Source organism: Medicago truncatula, chromosome 8, assembly GCF_003473485.1.
Source record: "Medicago truncatula cultivar Jemalong A17 chromosome 8, MtrunA17r5.0-ANR, whole genome shotgun sequence".
In the NCBI taxonomy this organism is placed as follows: Eukaryota; Viridiplantae; Streptophyta; class Magnoliopsida; order Fabales; family Fabaceae; genus Medicago; species Medicago truncatula.
The window spans coordinates 46484710-46510745 of record NC_053049.1 but is presented as its reverse complement, the minus strand read 5'-3'; the positions used below and the strand labels follow the sequence as shown (position 1 = coordinate 46510745).

The 26036-nt window shown below is 30.7% G+C and overlaps 2 protein-coding genes across 3 annotated transcripts; one reads left to right on the top strand and one right to left on the bottom strand.

Annotated features, from left to right (window-relative positions):
- The first annotated feature begins 4735 nt into the window (after positions 1-4735).
- LOC25502243 (uncharacterized WD repeat-containing protein alr3466) lies at positions 4736-9445 on the top strand. 2 transcript variants are annotated; one of them, XM_024772710.2, is made up of 8 exons: positions 4736-4886; positions 5027-6325; positions 6448-6538; positions 6701-6858; positions 6949-7000; positions 7640-7719; positions 7830-7923; positions 8595-9445. In XM_024772710.2, the coding sequence occupies exons 2-8, from the start codon at positions 5174-5176 to the stop codon at positions 9110-9112; spliced, it is 2145 nt and encodes a 714-aa protein (XP_024628478.1). In that variant the 5' UTR covers positions 4736-4886; positions 5027-5173; the 3' UTR covers positions 9113-9445. The 2 variants fall into 2 exon arrangements, with proteins under 2 accessions (XP_024628478.1, XP_039684759.1); XM_039828825.1 differs by having other exon boundaries at positions 4778-6325.
- Positions 9446-15728: 6283 nt separating this feature from the next.
- Positions 15729-19669, bottom strand: LOC25502242 (short-chain dehydrogenase TIC 32 A, chloroplastic). The gene is made up of 7 exons (XM_013591808.3): positions 18951-19669; positions 18792-18871; positions 18554-18710; positions 17840-17921; positions 17453-17540; positions 17285-17331; positions 15729-16576 (listed from the first exon to the last, which is right to left on the bottom strand). Exons 1-7 carry the CDS (start codon positions 19304-19306, stop codon positions 16373-16375), a joined length of 1014 nt encoding a protein of 337 aa, XP_013447262.1. The 5' UTR covers positions 19307-19669; the 3' UTR covers positions 15729-16372.
- Between the last annotated feature and the right edge of the window lie 6367 nt (positions 19670-26036).

Below are 26036 nucleotides of genomic sequence, written 5' to 3'. Positions count from 1 at the left end.
TTTGTAGCATGGAGTTTATTGTTTTCATTTGGTGATATCTATTAAAATATCTTATTTTTCAAAATTTCTTTATCGATAATGAGAGCATATACTTGTTTATTCGTTATTTACTCTTTGGTGTTGCAGGAGTTTAATCTATGAACATATTGTCTCTTAGGATTCTATCTATCTTCCTTTTGTGTTTTATTCTTATTATTTTCTGGTTGGTTGTTTTGGTATCTTGATGCTGGTTGGTTCTTTGATTTGTTTTTGATCTTGATGTTTGCTGTTTTATTCATATTATCTCTTATAGAGAATGTTTTGTTCTAAGGTATTATTACTATTTGCGTATCAGATAATGGTAATGTTTTGCAATTGCCAATTGAGTCTCAGAAAATGGCAAGTTTTTGCAAAACTTGATGGGTTAATCTGTTCTGCAGCGATCCTTGAAGTCTTGATATAACATACAAGAACAAGAAACGGCTTCAGTTAGATTAATCAAATTTCTGTAATGAGCTGTTCAACTATTTTAATTTCTAGGCTTTGATTGGAACACATATGAATTGAATTTTGAACATATATTCCTGCAGCGTGGTTTGTTAATGAACAACGTTCTTCATTTGGTGATTTTATAAAATAATACTAAACCATTATTTGGTGATATAAATTAATTTCTTTTTTGTTTTCAAAATTTCTGTCAATTTTCAGAGCTCTTGATTTGTTATTTACTCTTCGGTGTTGCAGGAGAACTAATATGTGAACATATGATTTCTTCTGGTTCTATCTATCTCCCTCTTGTTTGATCTTTCATGTGTTGTTTTTATAATCAGAGTCACTTCTTCTTTATGATCAACAAATACATTTTCCGGGCTTCGATTGCAAGACATGCAAATTGAATTTTAAACATGTTCTTAATTTAATTTATTTGATAATCGAGAGATCCTCTATCGGTTTTGCAGCGAAACCTCTTGACACAAGGGACAAGAACGGCTCCCAGTAGATAAATCAAATTTCTTTAATGAAGTGTTTTTAATAATTTTAATTTGATTGTAAGGCACACAAATTGAATTTTGAGCATGTTCTTAATTATTCTGCAGCGTGGTGGTTGGTCAAACTAAGCATGGATTTGATTTGGTGATATCTGTTAAATTATTTCTGTAAATTTTGGATTATTGAATATAAACTTTGTTGGATAATCGAGTCATACATTGGCCGTTTTGCAGCTAGCTGAGAAGTCTTGATAACTGGAACGGCATGATACAACATATGAAAAATGGCTCCAGATAGATAAATCAGTTTATTCAATGATTCGTTCTTTATTACTTTAATTTTTGGGTTTTTGCTGCAAGTCATGCAAATTGAATTTTCAACATGTTTTCCTGCAGCGTGGTTTGTAAAACTATTATCTGATTGATGCATGGAGCCTACGATGTCATGAATTTTAACACATCTGCTGACTCTTCCTTTTGCTGATCGGTTATCAAAACATGTTTAGATTCAGATAGATAGACAAATCTGGTTAACATGTTGCAAACTCAATGGTCATTTTAGAATATTAAATAATGTGGAGATTAGGTTGATATGGAATGAGAGAATGCGAGGATATACAAAAACCAATATTGCTTCTTGCCTTTATTATGAATGGTCTTGGAATCCAAGAGAATGCCTAAAGAGGAGGTAAGGGCTCGGCGTGTTCCTGGTTCTGTACAGCCGCATCTATGCTGCTGCTATATGGTTTTGAGTAGGCGTTTTTCTGCTGTTGTAGGCTTGTTAGGCGTTTTTGCAGTGTTTTTTGGAAAAGCCTTTTGGATGTTTTTTCTGGTGTGGTGCTGTAATTTTAAAGGCTTTGTTCCAGTTTCCCAGCCTCTTGCATGTCGTCTTGTGCTAAGCTGCATCATTTGAAATAAAATTAAGCTGTTTAAAAATAAAAATAAAAGGTTGCTATGATCTTCCAGTTCCGAGAACTAAATTGGATATTTATTTTGAGGTATGAATATTATCATTTTTAATCATTTTAGAATGTGCAATTATTGATTATCTTATCCCCTGTGAAAGAAAGAAGTCGGTACTCATGCATGATTATGTAATTGATTTAATTCATCTGACCAATATATGTATTTGATTATTTCCTTTGACTTCAATGCATGAATATTATTACCTCTTTGATATTTTAGGGAACCAACATTTCTTAAATATATAAAAACAGAGTTTTTATGATAACCAAAGACTCTTTCGATTATAAAATCATGAGAACCAAACATAATTTACAAGACTTGTTGAGCTGTCAGATTTATCATCCTTCTTAGAGTAAAAGGATAAACATCGTTGGCATGGCATGGCATGGCATTGCTTTTCATTAAAAAATTGCAAATTTTGACCGCTGCTAATTAACGACAGTGTTAGCTTGAGGGAGTCTTCATCTTAGGAACGAATTTTTTACTACTAGTATTTAATTTATAAGCGTCAAAGTATGCAAAGGCAACTCCCATATAGTTTTATAATCAATTAGTACTCATTTTTTTAACTTGTATCCGGTCCTCGATCGACCGGTTAATTTAGAATATCAATTCTAATATTCAAACTCCATTTAAAGTTAGAGTAAAAACTCTATATAAATTAACCTACATAAATTGATATCGACAATATTTAAATATGAGATGGGCATATTCTAAAGTTTCAAACCTACACCACATAATAGTATAGAATGATTTGTGGGAATCCAAAAATGACCAAATTTTTAAATACTGTTACATTTTGATCTCATCATTTGAGTCTTTATATACCTTTATTTAACTACTTATAGTTATAACCTCTATAATAATGGCAAATGGGCGGTGTGAGGGTGGAGCTCTCCTTACTATTACTATGTCAACAACAATATAAAGAAGTATATGGCTCTAAAAAATAGAAAGAAGTATATGAATATAGAAAAATAAGAGAAGAGAATCAAAATTTCGTCGTCCCAAAGAATACAACTTACACCTACGTAGTAAAAGATAAAGTCACTAACTATTTTATAGACTCGTACTTAAGTCACAGGTTGTGGGAAGCGTAGTATCTATCAGTTGGCATCCTTGGTTTATTTTGAGTGGGAAAAATGGTTTATCAGAGTAATAGAAGGATGACAAGGATAAATTGTTTTGAAAAGGATAATTCTTTTTTAAAGAAAGACAAAATTGCAATAGTCATGAAAAAACTTTAAATTGCATAAGAATTAATCTCTATTATATTCATCACTATGGTAGTTCCTTAACATAGACTCTTTAAATGGACCACACGTTACACATCACTTATTTATAATGTTTTAATAAAAGTACCTATTAAGGACTCAATGACTCCAATGAAAGTACACTAATATGTCCACTAACTTACAACATTAAACAAAAATAATTTATTTATTAAATTATAAATTACCTCATAATATTTAATTATAATCCTTAAAAAAAATTAAATTATAAAATATTTATTTATTTATATGAAATTAAATTTCTGCCACATTTACTAATAATTTGAAAATGGAAAAATTAACATTACAAAATTTACATTCCTTCGTTAAAAAAAGAATAATAATAATAATAATTTGCATGAATTACATTTTGTTTAAAATGATGACAAATAGATAAAAGAATATTTAAAACAACTATTAATTTTGGTGACTCCTTAAAATATTACTCCTTTTTACAAGTGGGATCAAATAGTACACATTTTATTATTTTTTTAAACATGGAACCCGTTAGTTACTCATGAAAGATAAAGTCCTTATATAATTGTTTGTTCCTTAACGGATACTCATTTTTTCTTTCTTTAACGAAGAGTTCTTAACGAGGAGTGATCCTTATTCTATTTGAGATGCTCTAAAGTAGCAGCCAGCACGAGGGGGGTGAAGGTGTAGAGAGATAGTAGAAATTAAGCAAAGCATCTGATTCGTTGGTAATGAAAGACTTGAAACCAAAGAAAGTGGACTTAGTCAATTCGACAAAAACAATTCTTAAACTTTTCTTCATTCAACATTACACAATTTTACACCTAAATCCATGCAATGATTTTCTCCTACAGTAATTATTTACTAGTAAACCATTAAATTGGTTCTTTGTTTGTATTAAATTTTTAAATTGGTTCCTAACTCTATTAATAATTTAAGATGGTCTCTATCTTTGTCAAACTTTTCTATAATTTGTCTTTGACTCTATTACTTGTTTAGTATTTTGAGTGTTAATGGTTCAATATTTTTTAAATATTATTTAATGGTTCATGGAATAATGTCTTTTGGATGTTATTTGATATGTTAATGACTTAAAATACAAAACAATTAATAAAGTCAGGGACCAATGTGAGAAACGTTTGACAAATACTCCCTCCGTCCCAAATTGTATGTCACTTTAGAAAAAATATTTGTCTCAAATTGTATGTCGCTTTACAATACCAATGAAAAATTAATGTTACTTTTCTTATTATATCCTTAACTATTTATTACTCTCTTATTTCAATTCATTCATTTATCTTTCTCATATCATTTATTGAGGATAATTTTGTAAAACAACTCATAATATCTCTTTCCCACGCAATATTAATTATATTTCTTAATATGTATGAAATGTCCAAAACATTATACAATTTGTGACGGAGGGAGTACAAGACATGAATCATTTTGAATTATTAATAGATTCATATAACAATTTGAGAATTTAGTAAAAGACAGTTTACTCAGTTATTTTTTTTTTTTTTTGAAGGACAGTTTACTCAATTATTTATTGTTTTAATTGAAAATTCTTTTTATTTTTATTTTTTATAAGATTAACTCTTAAACAGAAGTGGGTGTGGGTAGGTATTCCTGTGTATACACAGTGACGAAGATCCCTATGAACGACAATTCTCTCTATCAAGCTTCAAACTTTAACCCAACCCAGGTCTGAATTTTTCCTCTATTTTCATTTCCCTCTTTTTTCTTCTTCCAATTTTCACTCAAATACTTCAAATCCATCTTTGCTTTGAAACAACTTTTTTCTGATACATCTATCATTTTTCCTTTTTTTTGATCTTTTTTCAGCTGTTTCAGATACCCTTTTGCCTAAAACAAACTAAAAACTTGAATTGAGTGAAGAATTTTGTAATATTTGTTCATTTGTAAAGTAAAGTAAAGTAAGGAATCTGTGTTGGGTGGTGAATTGGGAAGAGGGTTGTGGTGTTTGTGGATATGGAATTGGAAGTTGTTGAGGATCAATTCTATGATACAAGGGAAGATTTGTGTTCTGTTTCTGATGATGGTTTTGATTATTGTTTAGAATCTTGTTCTGGTGGTAATATTATTAATAATAATGAACATGTTACTAGATTCAATGTTTGGATTAACAACCTTGATAGTGTTCACCGTAGAAGATTCAATTTTTTAAGATGGATGGGTTTAGAGTATGATGAGAATTCAGTTGAGGGAGATGAGTTTGGAGACGATCCATCTTGTGGAGTTGACCGAATAAGCAGGACTATGTTCAGAACTGTAGAGGGTTTTCCCTCAACCTCAAACCAGATTGTGTTAGATTCCTTGTCAAATGAAGCTTCTAGTTTGTTAGAAAATCGCGATGATGGTACGGAGAATTTGACATGTATGATAAAGAATTTGGATGATGGAACAGAATATGTTGTAGATAAATTGGATCAGGAGGGAAAACTTGATACTCTGCGTGTTCTGGGTTCGAACCAGTTGATTAGTTTCGAAGAGTTTCATAAAAATATTGGGCCGTCGTCGTTTGTTCGCCGACATCTGCAGAGAGATGCTGAAAGTACTAGATTGTTGAGTGTTGCCAAAAAGAAGATGAAGAAAGGGTGGTTAAGCAAACTGGATTCTATTGCTTGTTTTTATCACAATCAAGGGTTTGATGAAACTTGCTGCAACAAAGACTTTGATTCTAGGATACATAGAGTCCGTGTTCATCCGCATAAGAAGCGAGTTAAGGAGCTTTCGTCTCTTTACACTGAACAGGAGTTTAAAGCACACAAAGGCGTTATTTTGACGATGAAGTTTAGTCTTGATGGAAAATATTTGGCTAGTGGTGGTGAAGACGGCATTGTTCGTGTGTGGCAGGTGGTTGAGAATGAAAGATCAAATGAATTGAACATTCTGGACAATGATCCATCAAATATATATTTCAAAATGAATCAGTTTACTGGTTGTGTGGCTCCCCTTGACGTAGATAAAGATAAATTAGTTAAAACAGAGAAGTTGAGGAAATCATCTGCTTCAACTTGTGTAATCATCCCACCAAAGACCTTCCGCATATTGGTGAAACCTTTGCATGAATTCCAGGGGCATAGTGATGACATTTTAGACCTTGCATGGTCTAAATCAGGGGTTAGTTTCCTACAGAAGCAAGCTACTCTTATTTGTCTTACACTATCTTCAAATTTGCTTATCATTTTTTAGTTTTATACAAATGGAACTCACTGTTCTTTGCATTCTTTCGTTTGTTGCAGTTTTTACTGTCATCCTCCGTTGATAAGACTGTGCGCCTATGGCAAGTAGGGATTAGCAAATGTCTTCGAGTTTTCTCTCACAATAATTATGGTGCGTCAATTTACCTTGATTTTTAAGTGTGTCGAATGATTTTGATAATATTGGTTTTCTCCCACAATAACTGTATTTCCCTATATTTTTCTCACCCTAATATTGTGTTTTTTTTTTGTTTGCTGCTAAATAACACTTTGTTCGGATTTTCCTTTGATGCAGTAACATGTGTGAATTTCAATCCCGTAAATGATAATTTTTTCATCAGTGGTTCAATTGATGGAAAGGTGCGCATCTGGGAAGTTGTTCGCTGTCGTGTTGTTGATTACATTGATATCAGAGAGATAGTCACAGCTGTATGCTTCTGCCCTAATGGACAGGTCTGTTTCGTTAGACGTTTAACTGTAAGAACATTGTGGCAGGAAAGTGTCTTTTTTGTTTTGTTCCTGAAATTTAACTCATTCTTGCAGGGCACAATCGTGGGTACCATGACCGGCAATTGCCGTTTCTATAATATCCTAGGTAAACACACATTTAGCTCTGTAGATGTTTGGAATTGTGTTAAAATTTGAAGCCTGCATACAATGAGTGGAATATAGACCCTGTTTGGATAAACAGCTTAATAAAGCTCTTATCATATGCGTGCTTATGTATAAGCTGTATCTGTAACAAAATATAAAGTAAAGTCAAACTATTTTTTTATGAGCTATAAACTGTTCTCATAAGCTATCATGAAGAGTTTATGGAAATAAGCTGAAAACAGTTTGTAGACATGTCATACGCTATTTTCATAAACTTTCCCAAACAGTTTCACATGTGATTACGTCGGTAGATAGACCCATGTAAGCCATTCAAAACAGGCATATAATACTCAATGTATGAATATTGAAAATTTTGTATACGAGATCTGTAGTAAAAATTTAGCAATTTAATTTGAGCATATAGTGTGAGGATTTTGTATCTTCCTTTCTAACACACACACTACACAACTGAGTGGTAGATGTGTATATGTTCAAACAATGGATCACTGTTTTTTATTTTGATATTTTCTTATACTTGTGACATAAAAGAGAGGTTCAAATTTTCAATACGAAAAATGGTTATAAGTAGCAGTTACTAGTTTCTAATGATGATTTTATTCTTTTACCTTCACTTGTTTAGATAATCATATGAAAATGGATGCTGAATTTTCGTTACAAGGCAAAAAGAAGACATCGGGGAAAAGGATCACTGGCTTTCAGGTTGGTTATTTCTTTCACACCACCTTTTTCTGCAGTTTATTGCCTTTCTTTCTCTTCCTATATAAAATTATTGACAAGCGGGTATTAATCTTGTATGATTATTTCTTCAGTTTTCGCCCAGTGACCCGACCAAATTATTGGTTGCTTCTGCCGATTCACATGTCTGTATACTCTCTGGAGTTGATGTCATCTACAAATTCAAGGGTAAGTTCTTCATATATGCTTTCCTCATATTAGAATATTCTAAAATGCATCCCTTAAAACCGGTTTGCAAGATATAAGCACTACAAAGGTCATGTCTAGGCGATGTGGGACTAGAACCACCCCCTTACACCCAACACAATGAAGGTGCTAGAGGCTGCTATGAATGCATCCCGAATTTGCCGCAATTACGGCGGCTAGGAGTGGTCAGCAATTAAGTCCAGGGATTGCTTTGATACCATTTTAGAATATAATTTGATACCATTTTAGAATAGGTCTGACTCAACTCTACAAAATCAACTTATAAGGTGAGGTTGTCCAAGCTTTATAAGCATTGCAAAGGTCGTATCTCTAAGTGACGTGGGAGTAAACCCACTCCCTTACATTCAACACACTGAAGATGCTAGAGGCTGTTATGATTATGAATGCATCCAAAATTTGCCTCAATTAAGGAAGCTACTGCAATTTTGGCGGAATGTCCTGCATATCTGGTGTGTTCCAATGTGTATTTTAAATTCCTTCAATGAGGACATGATATTGGACAATGGACATGCATGGGATTTTCGCTTTTTTTTTTGGCTTTGAGGACTGATTTCTCCCATTATTTTCATTTGTTGTACAATTATGTTCATTTTGGTAGTAAGTCATTATACCTCTTCTTTTTTTGCCTTCAGGTCTGAGAAGTGCAGGTCAGATGCATGCTTCCTTCACCTCTGACGGGAAACATATCGTTTCACTTAGTGAAGGTTCAAATGTTTGTATCTGGAATCACACTGGCCAGGATAGGAATACTTCCAAAGCAAAGAAGATTATGTCTTCTGAGAGTTTTCTATCCCACAATGCAACAATCGCCATACCTTGGTGTGGCATTGAGTCAACGCCGTTGTCTCCTTCACTCGGAGAAGAGTTGATTCAAAGGTCATCTTTGTCTTCTCCTGATTGTTTCTTCATGAGTCGCGGATTTCTTTCCGAGTTAGTCCCAAAGGTTTCTGCAACATGGCCTGAGGAGACGCTTCTTGACTCGGGTCAAACTGTTGTTTCTCCTACAATATGTAAATCAGAGTATAGGTTCTTGAGAAGTGCTTGCAAGGGAATGTCTAATTCTCACTTGTGGGGCCAAGTAATTGTAACAGCAGGATCTGATGGATTCATAAGAGTGTACCAAAATTATGGCTTACCCGTTCGTGTTTGAAACACGGTAGTTTGTTGGAGCATCCAAAATTAAGTTATGCAGCTTCATCATTTGGTAGCACACATGGATACCATCATGTAATATTATTCTCATACGAAAGTTGATGTCCGTTATACGATTCTTTTATTTTTAAGGATTGTCAGTTAAGAAAATGTAAGTTTCAGTTTTGCTGATAGTCCTTGTCAAGATGTAATTCCTGATTGTGTATAGTATATAGAAGATTTCATTCATTTTAATTTATAGATACATGAATGTATACATGAAATGCATAATGACTATGCAGCTGTTTGCACTTGTCTATGCTTGCATAAATGCAAAATGAAATTTTTGGTCTTTGATTTTTTTTTTTTGCAGACATTTTAGAATCTGAAACTTGAATTCTTCAATAGTAGTATCTACTTATTTAAGAGTTAGAATCAAATTTGATTGCATAAAAACTAGATATCCCACTGCCGACTTGTGGATTCATCTCGACTCATAACTGTCCAAAGGGTCTAAGTTGTGGGATGTCTACTAGGGTCAAAGATTCTAATTATGGCTGGTTAGGGATGACAGACTAAATTTCCTTGCAAAATTAGTTTATGATTACACATTATCATGTAGTAAATTGTTATGATTTGTGAAATCTTCTTTTGGTTAGGAAATATTGTCATGTCTTCGAGTGGATAACTTTAATTGGTGAGATGTTTTTTTTTTTTTTTTTTGTGGTGTCCAGGGTTCGAACTCCGGACTTTTCATATATTATGCATTGTTCTTATCAACTGAGCTAAGCTCACGGGGACAATTGGTGAATTGTCTATGATAATTCAATAATTTTAGATTGTTTTAAAAATATACTACTGTGATATTTCAAAATAATTTTAGATTGTTTTAATTTTCAAAGTATTAATAATGATATTCTACATCGTGTCATGTGAGTAGTTGACCTTGGGCCCAACCAGAAACATTAACCAATTTTGTGTGTAGAAGCAGTGTCCTGAAAAGGAATATCTGATTGGATGGATGATTCTAGGATAGCATTTTGTCAAACAATTTTTGTTATACGGATTTCTAGAAACAATCGTCTCATCTCCCTCTGATTCATGTTTTGTGGTTTCTCTTTGAAGAAAATTTGCGTGCCATAATCATTTCCATGTGATATTTGATGAACAGAAGAGAAACATTTGTTGCACAAAGTATATGATAGATATTGAACATGTGGCTGGAAAAAATTTGACTTATACATAAAAGCAATGGACTGCATCGTTTTGAGCCACTAATTTTACTTTATGTGGATTATGTTGAAAGTTCATACATGCTTTGCTTTATTCAAATATAAGACTTGGAAATATTGCAGTAGTCTTCGTTTCTGATAATGATGATCAGAATTAGATCAGACACCAACGATGTGTCACATTGGTGAAGTGTCTAGTGGCTACTGGTACTACTAATAATATTTGGTTTGAAGCGAGCTAGATCATTTCATTGTTAGAAATGCTTGTTAATTTTCATTTGACATGCAAGGTTAGTTGGAAGAACTTAGGGGTGTATTGGATTGAGATTTTAAATGACTATTTTGATAGAATTTTTTTTGAAGATTTTAAAAAACGGATTGTATTTATTTTGTGAGATTTTAAAAGATATTTTTTAAAAGATTTTTTACAATCAAGATTCTTGATGCAAGATTTTAATAGATTTATTAAGATTTTAAAGGACTTTATGGATTTTCAAGATTTTAAGGAGGTCAATGAATTTAAAGATATATTATAATATACGATATAATATTATTAGACATATACATCAATTGCAAAAAAAACTTTAATAAAAAATTGTAAAAAATTAAAAATAAAGTACAGTAGTTATAAATCAAACAATAAAATAACAAACGTGTAGACTTTCTTAAAAAAAAATAACGTATATACTTTACTTTTAAATATCATTGAATCAATGAACATATAAACTTTCTTAAAAAAAAAAATGAACGTATAGACCGTTAGAGGTATAATGCAGCAAGTTGATTGATTATAATAATTTGATATATAATTAGACGGATAAATTCTGTTAAGAAAATTGCAAGTTACAGCTATGAAGATTTCAAGGATCATGTTTGGCAAACAAAAGAAATAATATGCACTTGTCATGGCATAACATAAAAGAGTCTCGTAGAGTATCACAAAATCTCAAGAGTTTGTGTGAGATTGTTAGATGAGTCTATTTTAACTAAAAAGTCTCACACAATCTATTCCACAAATGAATCCATTAAAATCTGTCTAATTTTCAATACCAAGAGACATTTTATAAGTTCCTAGAAATCTCAAATGAATACCAACGAATTTCAATGTATTTAAAAAAAAAGTCTTGATTGAATACCACATGATTTATTCAGATTTTATAAAAGTTTTGATTGAATACCACCAAACTTTTTTATCATAAAAAAATCTTTTAAAATGCTTTGAAATCACAATCCAATACACCCCCCTATCTTCTGTAATCTTGACATGTATTTTACACATTCGGTTTATATAATTCAAACAAATAAAATGATAAAACGATCTGTATTTAAAATATGGCAAATGATGTTTTTTACAGGTTTAGATTATAGAATTCAAATGTGTAATAAACGTAAATTATACATTGGGATCTAAACGTGTAAGACATAATTTCTTATATATGGTATAAAATGCAATGACCGCTTGTGTGGTTTACAACATACTATTAGTTTTTGTGGTCTACAATACACAATACTCCTACAATTTTTGTTATCATTTATGTTCACGAATCTCATAGTGGGAAGTCAGTTTCTTTTAGGATCAAATGAATGATCTTCTCAACTACAACGACACGAGAAGGGTGATCAATGTTGAGTAACATCATTTGTCAATCTATTTAGATGGATGCGTTCAATTCACCAAGATGAAACTTCAAAATAACGACAATGTGAGAACCATGTTTTCTACATTTGACCATTATAGTTTCAAGGGACCAATTGAACTACGCATTACCTTAGTGAGATTTGTTCATGTTATTAGGGAATGTTTGATTAGTCTCAGAACACTCGAAGAAATCAGGTTGTGCATAGTTGAATCAATGAATAAAGTGTGGCATCTTGCGACAGTGCAACTATTTTGCAATTATTTTGGCTCCTCCATGATCTTGTTTGTGTTTGATTTATGTTTTTAATTTTTATTGTTGGTGGTGAATTGTATAGTTGTTGAATTTTTTTTTAATATAGTCTTAGTCAAGTTATTTTTGCATTCTAGTTTTCAAATTATAGAATTTGGACACAAAAAATACGTTTCATATTCTAAAATTTGGACAATGTTAGTTTTGGAAATTAAAAGAATGGTGTATATGTGTGTGGAGTGGGCGTGGGTTTCACCTTTACTAGATATGAATATATCTATACAAATTGTTAGAATATGTTTGCCATACGATTTTTAAGATAATTGAGGATTTATTTGTTTATAAAAAATTTATATGAAAAAGTCAAGTGTTTGTTTAGGAAAAAAAAAAAGCAGGGTATTGATACGTTATATGATCCTTTATCATACTATTATTTTAATTTTATAAAGTCTCAAATATATAAGACAATATAGACCTAATTATCTAAATTTTTAATCTCCAAATCTTTTCAAAATTCTTCATAAAAACATACCCTTAGACGCTATAACCCACTAAGTAAATAAGAGAAATTTTGTCTAGAAGTCCTATCTCAACTGCCAAATGCCGAAATTGCAAAGCCAGACGTTATGATTGGGTTTGAATCCGAAATTTCACAGTTGTGTGTGAGTTTAATTTCAGTAGTTTACCACTTTATCTAAGACAACAAAAAAAAAAAAGAGAGAGAGAGAGAGAGAAATTTTTGTAAAAAAAAAAAAAAAAAAGTAAATTAGAGAAATTAATAAGAGGCACGTTAGCAATGTATCTTCTAACTCTTGTCTTATTATTTGGATGAAGTCAACATAAATCACATTACTTTGTATTTTTCTGAGAAACAAAATATATTAATAGCACTGTATATTCCAAGTACACGAGGGGGAAGAAAAATATAGCTACAAAGTAAGTATAGACTTCAAACACGATAACATTGTGTCAAAAATAGCACAAAGATAACATTACAATCTATAAAACATGCTCATACAATATCTATAACAATATATAAAAGGATCATGTAAGATTTTTTTTTATTATACCCTTAAACAAATTTATTTTTAAGAATATTATATTATTGAAAAAGATAAGAATTTTTATTATATTGTTGAGAATATTATATTATTGAAAAAGATAAGAATTTTTATTATATTGTTGTAAAAATATAACATAGTTTGTTATTAATTTTTTCTGAACGGTTGTTAATATATTTTTTATCAAGCAGTTTAATGATTGAAATTCACATTTTAAATTGAATAAGTAGGATGTTCGAGATTTAAATTTTAACACCTACATATAACAATACATTGTCAACTGAGTTATGCTCACGTGGACATGATTATTAGTGCTTAAAAGTGACAAACATCCATATATAATTTGAATCAAAATAAAATTTTCATAAAAAAATTGCTTATAGTTTGCACACATTATCATAGTAAAAGAGACAGACAACCAGACACGAAATGTCAACGCTAGTGCTTATAAATTTAGGTTTAATTGCACTTTTGGACCCCTTTCTTTTTAAAAGTTGCGGTTATGGACCCCTAACTAATTTAAATACAAAACAGCCCCCTATGTTTTGATTCTTTGGCAGTTTTGGACCCCCAAGGCAAAAAAAAAAAAATGACACGTGACACCTCACTTAGGATGCCACGTCAGCGTTGATCGAGTCAACACTGGACTGGGGGTCCAAAACTACCAAAGAATCAAAACATAGGGGCTGTTTTGTATTTAAATTAGTTAGGGGTCCATAACAGCAACTTTTGGAAAGATAAGGGTCCAAAAGTGCAATTAAGTTATAAATTTATTAGTAATTGATATGTATTTCTTACGATTTCAATCAATTATAATTGTTGTTTCAAAAAAAAAAATTATATTGTTGGAACATTAAAAACATTAGAATAATTTGTTAAAAAATATTTAAATCTAACTATGGGTCCGTTTGGATTAGCTTATTTTAGAGCTTATATAAAATAGCTTATGCAAATAAATAAGTTTTTATGTATTATTTATAAGTTTTTAAGGTAGTTTATGAAAAAACCGTTTATGAAGATACAATTTTTGTTAGTGAGAACTTTTAAATTAAAATAAAAGCTTATTTATTTACATAAGCTATTTTTTCAAGCTCAAACTAAACGGGGGCATAACTACTTTAAAAGTCATATAAATGATGATTTGTAATTAAAAGAGCACATAAAAAAATTACACTTGCAAGACAGATGCAGACATCGTAATTAATTTTTTACATAACAATAAACTTTTTAAGGAACATAACAATAAACTTATTGTTCATAACATAGCGATCAACATTTTTTTTACCTTGTCAAAGAAAAACTTTTTTGTTTACAACAAGTCTCCTAAAAACACTTATTAATGAATAAAAAAACAAAATTAAAGACAAAATTATGAACAAGAGCTTGTTTTAAACCTTTATAAAGTAAAATATATAATTTTAAAAATAATAAACCTTTATAAAGTAAAATACATAATTTTAAAAGTAATTTTTGGCTTAATTGATCCAATGGTCCCCTAATTAATTTTTCAGTTTTCATTTTGGTTCTATAACTCGAAAAATCAATACTTTGGTCACTCAACTTTTGCTCCGTTATTCAAAAAGGTCAACGACTGTTAACTTTAATTCCAGATGTCTATGGTGGACCAACATTAAGAGTGGTTCATCATAGATCCTATTAATTTTTTAATTTCAATCATTTATTTCTTAAGGACACTTGTTAGGGATCATTGGACCAATTAAGTCTTATTTTTTTATTCTTTAAGGGCACTTGTTAGATTTTTTTGATAGAAATGGCAAGTCATTTTATATGTTTTGGAAAACACACCTCTAAATGACGATGGAAATCAATAATATCCTTAAAAAAAATAAAATCGAAATCAATAATATGTGTAAAATATTATTTGATGACAATGAAAAGCTATTTTTTATTTTTTTTGAAGGGGAGAGTTTGAATCGAATTCTACTAGAGAATGTATATTTTTTTTTTTTCGAAGGATTAGAGAGAATGTATAATATCACCTTCTTTTTTAATGGTATATGGCCTAATGATTTTGTCTCAACCCTATATAAATAATAATATTCCCTCTACACCTTATTTAAAAAAATAATAATGAAAGACTACATTATTCAACAAAAACTTTATCATTGTTTTTAGGGATGTTATTTGATGATATTTTTTTACTAGATTATTTGATGATCTTTTTTTACTAGATTATTTGATGATCTTGATTTGTTCAATAGTATGACCAATGAGTCGTCATTGGACTTGATTTTCTTTTTAAAAAAATCCCTTGAAGAAATATTTTTTATAAAAGCACGGTCTCTCGTACAAGAGGCGCATGTTAGTAGGTCCCATGCAAAAACACAATGAGAATTGAGAAAGATACTCTTCCAATAATAACCACCACATGGAGGAGCCCCGACCCCATGTTCTTGTTGTCCACTTCTTTTTTTGATTTAAAGAGGTATATATATTGTTCATTTTGTATCATATGATATCCCCTTTATATATATATACAAAGTACAGTTAATTACATCACAGAAGCAGCTTAATTAACAATAAAAGTACAGCTTGAGTTTTCCAGGCACTTTCACTTGTAATCTAAGATTCATGCTAACATGATTCAGGCTCCATAATCATTGTATTAATCATAGCACCCAATCTAACTAAGCAAATTATTTTAGACTTCTAACAATAAAATAAGGAGAATGTTAACCGGTGTTTCAGGGACAAAGTTAAGGATCCAAAACAAGTAAGTTTTCATGAAAAAGTTGTGCAATCTTTACTTTATAAAAAAGAACATCTTATATTTCAAAGACAAAATTTCTATTAATAGATTCTTTAACCATTACCCTGAAGACACCGGTTAACAAGACCCTAAAATAAAACCTTCCCATGATTTTCCCTAATTAAGTAACCAATATATATATATAGTTATATTATACATTGAAACAGGTAGTTATTACTTATACCCTAGATCATAAGACTAAATTGACCACATCTAACTCTGATTCTATTGTTCTATTAAAAATCTAGAGAGAAATTTTATATATGTATCTTTTCCATACTCAAATTCTATATATGTTTTTTTTCTTCTGCATTGTCCCAATAAACTTCAAAATTCAAGGTTATTAATTAGGTCAAAGGCAGCTTTTGGACCCTTAGAAATCATTAATTCGGATACTGCCCATAACCTTGAAGCTTCAGTTATGTTGGATCCCAATTTGGAAGTTGAGGTTTCGTTGCAGTCAGCAAAGTACTTGCCGGACACGTTGACGAGCCTTGGGTGAGTTGCCACATAACATGTTGTTGCTGCTGCCTGTATATAAGTTTATTTGCGGTAATTAAATCAGAGCTCAAAAGAAAAATACAACAACAAATTAATGGACATAATCTTTTAATGCAAACAACAAAAAAAATGCATACATCCAATAATGTATTCACACATTGTAACAACCTCTCATTCAACGACTCTACTTCTACACCTATAAAATATATTTGTCATCACAAATTTAAAGTATACACTTTTATTCATTCAATATTATCTCTCACTCTTTGCTCTCTTTTCAAGAATATCTTAATATATGGGTACATGTATTTTTATTGAAAATGAAATAAGGGTAAAAAGTAAAATAAAAAAGTAATACATCTTAATGTGCGACTTTTTTTATTATTAAGAGAAGAGAATGGTTCAAATATTGTTTTGAAGGCGAGGCTTATGCTAACTTTAAAGAATTGTAGGTAATTTATCCATCAACCAATTAAGATTTGTCAAATAAATAAATATACAAGTGGTATCCACAAACTAACTTCACTTTCTATACAATTTTCCTGATCAAGTGGGTTAATTTTGATTAATTGATGGGTAGATTACCGACATTTTTTTAGAGGTAAAATAGAAAAAAAAACCTGTTTTAAAATGAGACGTGAGAGAGTAAAAGCTAGCAAAGTTTACGTAGAACATGCACAAATAGAGAACATTAAATATATAGTACAAGTTCTACTACTATATATATAGTGTATTTACCTGGGGAATGGTCTTTAAGAGCTTGGAAGCCAAGAAGAAAACTAAATCTGCATTTGATTTTAGAATAGAAAAGGAAAATTCCGAAATCAATTAAACGGCTGCATTGCATAAATAATAAAAAAAAAATAAAAAAGGAACCAAACAAGAGTGTTTATTGTTCCTACCAACCTGTAAGAAAGCCTTCACGCTCTCTGGTGAGTCTGGTCCTCACGACACCCGGATGAACGCAGTTCACAGTCACGTTGGCATCCATTTCCTGCGCAAATTTAATACCCCAAATTATTTATTACTAGTATTTTATTTATGTATTTATACGTGCTCATTAATAAAATAAACTATATAAACTGGAGTAATAATAAGCAAGAAACAAATGAAGTCGTGGGGCATTTGATTACTGACATAGCAAACAAACAAATTTCACTTTTAAATATGTAGATGATAGTATCCACTATAGTAGATGAGATCGAGATGGATATTGCATGTTAGTTAATTAAATTAAATAAAATAAAATACGCCATGAATAGATAGTGTAGTGAAATTATTATATATGTTTACCTTGAGTCTGCGAGCAAGCTCGTTAGTGTGGAAAACGTTGGCGAGTTTGGAAAGAGCATAAGCACGTGTGGCGTCGTACTCACTGGGGACATCACACAACACAAACATATTTCAATCCAACAAAATTAGTAAACAGAAACACAAATGTAGCGTAGTGTTTGGTAAACATATCACATCATTTTCATTTCAAGTACGGCTTGATTACGTGAAAAACCACATTTTTGTAACTACAAACACATTCATAAATGGTTATTTATTTTTATTATTAACAAAAGAATACACTAGAGATATGTTTTGCAATTCTAATATATTTAACGCCTATAGTAACAACACCTCACATATAAAGACCATAAGTACATGGTACTGCTAGCCCAAAGTTTTGGCAAAATTGCAGGTTAACAAAAGGTTATTTATTTTTATTTTTTACAAAAGGTAAATTCTTAGAATAAAACTAAATTAAAGGTGTAATATCCTAAATTTCATTGGCTCATATAAGAATTTACTCTTGTGGCAAAATTAAAACTAATTTTAAAATAAATTAATATAAAAATATAATATGACCTTCTTTATAAACAATGTGAATACATATCCAAGCAATCCCCAGAGACAAAGACAAAGACAAAGAGTGTTGAGCTTAACCAAAATTTCATTAATTGAAGGTGTAATATAGAATAAGTCAAATAAATTGATAAGATAATAGTAGTTATTTGTCACCTTTTGTTGCGGCATATATGAGCCAAATAGGAGATGACGTCGCCAGTAAACCAACCGTGTATTGCGGACGACACGTTCACTATCCTTCCTTCAATCCCTGTCTCCTTTGCCGTTTCAACCATCTTCTTCATCAACATTTTTGTCAACACAAAATGACCTGCACCACAATATTAATTAATTATATTATATTATATGCATATCAAATTAAAAAAATAAAAATTGTTGTAATCTTACTCACCTAAATAATTAGTGGCAAAGGTCATTTCAACTCCATCCTCAGAGATTGCGTGCTCTTCTGCAAACTTCCCAGCATTGTTTCTAGTAAACAGCAACAACACTAGTCAACAATCAAGTGCCATAACTATTGCATGAAATGAGAGTATATACATATACATACATGAGGAGATTTAGAGGGAAACCGATGGAGTGAAAACGAGTAACGAAGTTCGTAACAGAATTGACAGAACTGAGATCAAGTGCCATAACTATAATCTCCGCTTCAGGACACTCCGTCACTATTCTACCTCTTGTTTCCTCCGCATTTTTCATGCTACGCGCCGGTAGAATCACCCTCGCCCCTCTCTTCGCCAAAACACGCGCCGTTTCTGCTCCAATTCCTGACGTACCACCTGTTATGATAGCGGTGATGGAGCGGAGATCGCCGCAGGTTTCCGTGACTTGTTCGGCGGTGGATTTGGATCCAAAACCGCTTGGACCCGCCGATCCGATTAGGTATTTAATCGTTTCAAGCATCTTGTGAAATTAAATCTGAAGCAAGCAATAGTGGTTCTGGTTTGGGTTTATTTGGTGAATCCACCGTGAAATTAATAGGTGGTTGGTTATCTTTTACATACACTGTCAGTATGCTATGCTTAGATGCTATATATACAATTCGGCTCTGTCGTCTCTGCGTGCATTAATATGAATATCGAAGTACACATACTCATACTCATGCAGAATAGAAAAGAAGAAAGGAAATTAGGATTGGGAAGAGAAGCAGCGTATAAAGTATTCATTCACTCAGACTCAGAGACAAAAAAGAGGGGAAAGTGAAGGAGAAAGGGATCTTCACTCTTCAGCGTGCGTGATAACTAAACTGCCACACAATACAGTACATGTACATTGTTTAAATTAAAGCCTATATACCAATTCAAATACCTACTTATATTTTTTTGGAAAATTAATAATACTTAGACATTTATAATTCATAAAATGATATACCAATACCAGTGATAAAATATCCTTTTTTTTTATTAAAAGGAGTATATAATCAGTTAATTAGTTTTTTTAATTACTATTGCATTAAAAAAATTGTTAATAAACCATAACTAAATATATAAAGTCATGTTATCCTTGTAAACAATTTTTACGTTATCAAGTATAATTAACTATTATTTTATTTTATAAAGTATTTTGTCCGTTTTAAATGTAAGTCTTTTATGATTTTATCTTTTATAAATGGTGTTTTGTTGACTGTGAGTGTTTTTTATAAATAACTCTTAGCTTCAATTCTCGCCCAATGGTGAACTATGCCGAAATAGATGTTCCGCAATCGAGATTAAAGGAGATCGAGAGTTCAATCTAATTTCCACAAATAGCATCAATAATTTGTCTAGTACGATAGATGATAATGGTTGAAACTATAACTAAACGCAAAGTTGTTAGGTGGTTGTGTCTTTCCTTGCGCATTGTTTTGGTAATATATGAAAATTAAACTCTAAACTGCTATATACTATTTTTTTTTTTTTTGTAACGAAAAGTGGTCTTCCTTCGTCACCAGTGCTGTCCCTTACTTGGGAGGGTGATAACTGCACATAGAAACAGAAATAATCAACAACAAAAATATAAAAAGGAAATTAAAAATAAAAAAGAGTTGTATTGTACAACCTACATACTTGTCACGCATACAAGATAAGAGTAATTAACAATATTTAGAATAATGTTTAAGTGCATGACTGAGATTATATTTTTCCTTAGTTATAGTAGTATTATATCACTATATTATTATTTGATCAAGTACTTATATCACTTTAATTACTTTTTGCTTTTGGCTTTTGGCTTTCTCTGTATATATATGTGTGCCAGGGAAAGACACGAAAGAGATCATATCATACTGCCTTTATTTCTAATTCTTGGCACTATCTTTGCCCCGATGATTATCTGGTTCTGATACGTCAGTAGTTAATTAATTAATCTAATTAATTAAAGATAATCTAGCTAAAAAGAGAACGAACATAGACCGTTAACTTTTTTCCACGAACAATGACAATGTGTCAGGTTCAGAGATTACGCACTGTAATTATCAGTTTGACTTTTACAAATGTAATTAAATAACGTGGCAATCCAGTCTTCTCTTTTTATCATCATTCATTGGAATTATTTTTTTTCTGCCCTACTCTATATCAAAAAATACAAAAATATCCTACTTTTTCGTAAAATTGCGAAAATACCTTATTTTTCAGGTGTCTCTGGTACCACTCTACTTGGAGTTGCGGGGTACTTTCACTATTTTTTTTCGAATTTTTTATATACCCTTCCATCTTGACTTGCGGGATATTTTGTGGTACCCCGTAACTCCAAGTAGAGGGGTACAATAAAGACAAAAATTTCATCACTTTTTAGGGTACCCCGCAACTTCAAATGGAGTGGTACCAGAGACACCTGAAAAAATAGGGTATTTCTGCAATTTTTTGAAAAAGTAGGGTATTTTTGTGTTTTTTGGCATAAAGTAGGGCAGGAAAAAAAAGAGTAAATAGTCAATGTCCCCCTGAAATTGTAAGTTTCATCAATTACCCCCTGAAATTGCATAACGTTAGTCAATTTACCCCTCCGTCAAATTTTTCTGTTAATTGTTTACGGTTATGATCAAATACCCCCTGAAATTTTGCACTTATGTGCAAAATGCCCCCTAAATTTAAAAATTTAGATTTTTTTTTTCTTACCAAAAATCATACATTTAGTTCTTCAAGCAGTATATTGTACCTATTGTCATAAAAATTCTATTCACAAGAAAATGAATGAATATATGCCAAAGAAATCATGGTTTTGTCATGTGCAACTTTTTCATTCATATTTCATATTTATCAACAAGGAGCAAGATAAAATTTTTACAAAGTCTTGTGTACTTTATGACTGCATACTCTAACATAATTACCAACTTGTGTGAAAAAAAGTCTTCAATATATGTATATATTTAAAACACATGAGAGTAACATACATTCCATAAAGATTTATATGATCAATAGTTGCATAAATATACATTCCATAAAGATTTATATGATCAATAATTGTTAATTGTTTGTCTTTAATATCTTTTGAGTCAAGGATAAAAAAAAATATAAATTTTCAAGTTTAGGGGGCATTTGATCATAATCGTAAACAGTTAACAGAAAAATTTGACGGAGGGGGTAAATTGATTAACGTTATGCAATTTCAGGGGGTAATTGAAGTTTTGTTAATTTCAGGTGGGTAATTGACGAAACCTACAATTTCAGAGGAAAAATTGACTATTTACTCAAAAAAAAATTAAAAAAATCCATTCATTGTTCTTTTTTTCTTTAATCAGTGGTTAAACTTAAAATCTAGTATTGGTGGTTGAGAATTCATCTAGTCTATTTCAAACTAGCAAAAAGATACGTACATTTTACTTGGGTCGGGTGATTTGTAGTAAATGATTTATAAAGTTGGAAAAATCATAACATGTGCTCTTTGACTTCATTAACATAACGATACATGCTAGCAAAATTCATAGAGTTTATTTTTTTAAGCAATGATAAAACTAGATCATTTAAAAAGGTATATCGTAAAATATGTGAGAGTTGAGATAAATAAGAAAGCTCTACCTATATAATAAAACTCACAGCTAGCCGTGTTTGGTAACGCAAACTTATAACCTAAGTAGAGGCATTAAGATGTTGAAAGGTATTTGTATTCTAAAAAAAACTCACAAATAAAACAAATCTTTATATCTAGTTATAATATCGAATTTCATTACGAGGAACACGTGATAAATTAACAACATCAATTACAATTTTACAATCGACTCAAAGATAAGAGATTGCAGAATTGTGCAACATAAAATTTGATAGCCTCAAGGAAGCCTAAGGCTTCTCCCTATGTAGAAGAGATGCTATAGAATGCGTAGTTTGCATATCCACAATAATCCTTGTAGAATCATTGAAATGTAAGCATAACCTGCACAAACTAATAAAGTTGTGTAATTTTAATTATTGGAATATCTTTTTATTCTATTTTTTTTTTGTTATAAATGATTCATTTGTAATTAATATTTTCTAAAAATATATTTTCAATAGAATTAGTAAAAGTGAGTTACACACACTATACTAACTACTAAAAAAAAAGGGAAGTGATACATATACCACCTTAGATGACATGTATCGCAGAGTAATGATACATAGACATCCTTATAAAAATCTGACACGTGTTCATGTGGATCTCACATAAGCACACTTTCTCTTTCATCTTCTCTTCTCTCTTCCTAGTGCATGGGGTGTAGAAGGGTGTATGAGAATAAATGGTGTCTATGTAACATTTTCCTTTTCACATACTCTCACATGGAGGTGGTACAATATGTGTATGGAGAAAAAGGTGTCCATGAAAACATTTTCCCTAAAAAGTTGGTGCCCTAGGCGATCATCCATCCGCCCATGCTTAGGGCCACCCTAAGAACCCATGATAGAATTGTTGTTAAAAAGTGCACAATCAATGTTGCACTTCATCTTTGGGGAAGGCGGTTTGAACTAAGTAACATCATGATTTATATTTGGACCGAATGTTTTGCTCTTTGCATACAACGACACTCCTTGAAGAGAGTCATTTGCTCAATGTACAATGATATGAGGAGCCCTTTGCTCTCTGCATGCAACACCAAAGTCAAATTCCGTCAAATTAATAATTACATCACCCTTTTATATAAAAGTTGTTTTTTTTAGTTTCTTAAACAATGCTTTAGGGCATCTTCAATGGAATCATTTTAAAGATCCTATTTTGAGTTTTGTACACTACTAATAATAAACTAATCATGCAATGTTATGTCACAATGCATCTCAATCATCAATATTTTGCTCCAATGGTAAAATTTAAGTCACGATATGATATCAATTTTCTTAGAAGGGATTATAAGACATCGTATTATGATGATATTGTATGTTATTTAAGCTATTTCTACAATTTTTATGCTACTCATACATGAAATTTCTCCTAGAGTGAAAAATTAAGAATTGAGTTCATCCTTCAATAAAACTTATTTAGGTTGTGTTTGGTAATACAAAAAAGTTAGTTTATAGTTTGTTGGATTAGCTTATAAGTTTGTTTTGATAGAATGATGTGTTTGGTAAAAAGCTTTTCTTACTGGCTTATAGCGTTTTTTAAGAAGTTAATTCAAGTAATTTTTTAGCTTATAGCTTTTTATACTTTCTTCCATTTTTAACCTTTATTTTTATTTTATTATTTTTTTTAAACAAGTGAGCACTAAACCCACGTTATCAAAGTAACTACCATTTTTTCTTCTTCTTTTCCGGTTTGCTGAACAGCCATGCACTTTCTTTTTTCCTTTTATATATAGATCCTCTTTCATTCTATTAGTTTATATACTATTTATAATTTCAAATAAAACTATATAATCTTCAAAAAATAAAAAAGATATATTATATGAAAGTTCTTTTAAAAAAGATATATTATATCAAAGTTAAAATGTTTAATTACACAAAAATCACAATTTAATTTAATACCACATTTACCATTTTAAAGATGAAAATAATTAAAATATTTAAAAATAAATATATTAAGTGAAATTGTTTATAAATAAATAAAATAGATATGTATTTTTATGTCATTTTATATTTACCAGCAACTTCAACCACCAACTTTACCAAACACATTAATTTTAATAAGCGAGCTTTTTCAGCTATAAGCTATCAGCCATCAGCTATAAGCTAGCTTTTCAGCTATCAGCTAGCTTATAGCTTATTTTTACCAAACACACCCTTAATATCTTCGTTAGAGATACTTTTTATGACATTTGTACTACCCAACACACTGCAAATTAGTATTTCCTCTGTTTCTTTTTAATTGTCATGTTTTGACTTTTTACACAAACCAAAACAACAAATACTTTTACTACTTTTGATGCAACAATTTATCTTTTTCATATAATAACCTTATTCATTTAATACCTCATTTCATATATTTATCATTCTGCAATAAATATCTAAGGGTAATATAGTAAAACAACATTTAATGATGTAATGAACTTTAAAAATGAGAGTTAATTAAAAACAAATTTTTTATGCAAAAGTGACAATTATAAAAGAACGGATGAAGTACCGTAAAAAAAAAAACATTGCAAATGTGATCAAACCCAACATATTTCGAATATGCGCTTAAATATCATGATGGAGTAAGTAAGTACTTAACGACTATTGTCGGTTGATTAAAAAATAGCACATGAATGTAAAAGTATTAGGAAGATGGGTCAATCACGGGTATCAATGCATGTTGTGGAGTATGAATTGTCAAAGGCTAGAAGGAATCACCCCGCACGTGAGGATTGAGAATTCATTTTGGTTGGTCCGTTTGAGAGCAGAGTCATTAACAAAGATCAGTCAATCCCTTGGGGTGAAAAACTTACAGGGTCAATCATCCTTAATACTCCACTTGCTTATAATGTTATGTTAGGACACTTGTTAAAAATTTAGAGAAAATAAATAATGAGTTTTATGTAAAAAAAAAAAGCTTTGGAAAGTTTCAATGTAGTAGAAAATAATTAAATACATTGTTTCTTAAATAATTTTTTTCATTAAACTTCTTAATTAAAAGGGTATTAACATTTAATAGTCATACACATTCTAGACAAATTTATTACTTCGACAACTTTTTTAATATTAGTGCTTTTTAATACAAGATCCTATAAAAATGGATAAAGGAAACTAGATTTATTTAATAAACCGATTAGTATGAAAAAAATACTATTTGTTTTTAAATAGATAATTCCTTAAATGGATTGTAGTTATCTTAAATAATTAATCTTTGGAGTTATGTGTGAAAGATATCATTGGTCTATCGAATAAAAGATAAAATAAAAAAATAAAAAAAAATAAAAAAAATTATGTCAACTTTAGAAAGTGATATTTGAACAACCAAAATGCAACAACTTCTGAAACATCGTAGAAAAACACATCTAAAGTAGGTGTTATTACGCCTATGTTTGGTTGTGCGGTACCATTTTCACATCAAGCCAAAATCACGGCAGGAATTCACGTTTGCAGTGAAGCTACATATAGTTGCTTTTTCAAATCACGGCAATTTTTGCTTTAGGACGCGAGAAAACTTGTTCCACGACACATCCAAACAAAGAGAGAAAAATTATAAAATTGACAATAGTATAAAAAAACGATATTGGAAAGCTTGTCAAAATAACTTTTATGTAACGTTAAGATGTACTTCTTCTGTTTTTTTTATAAAC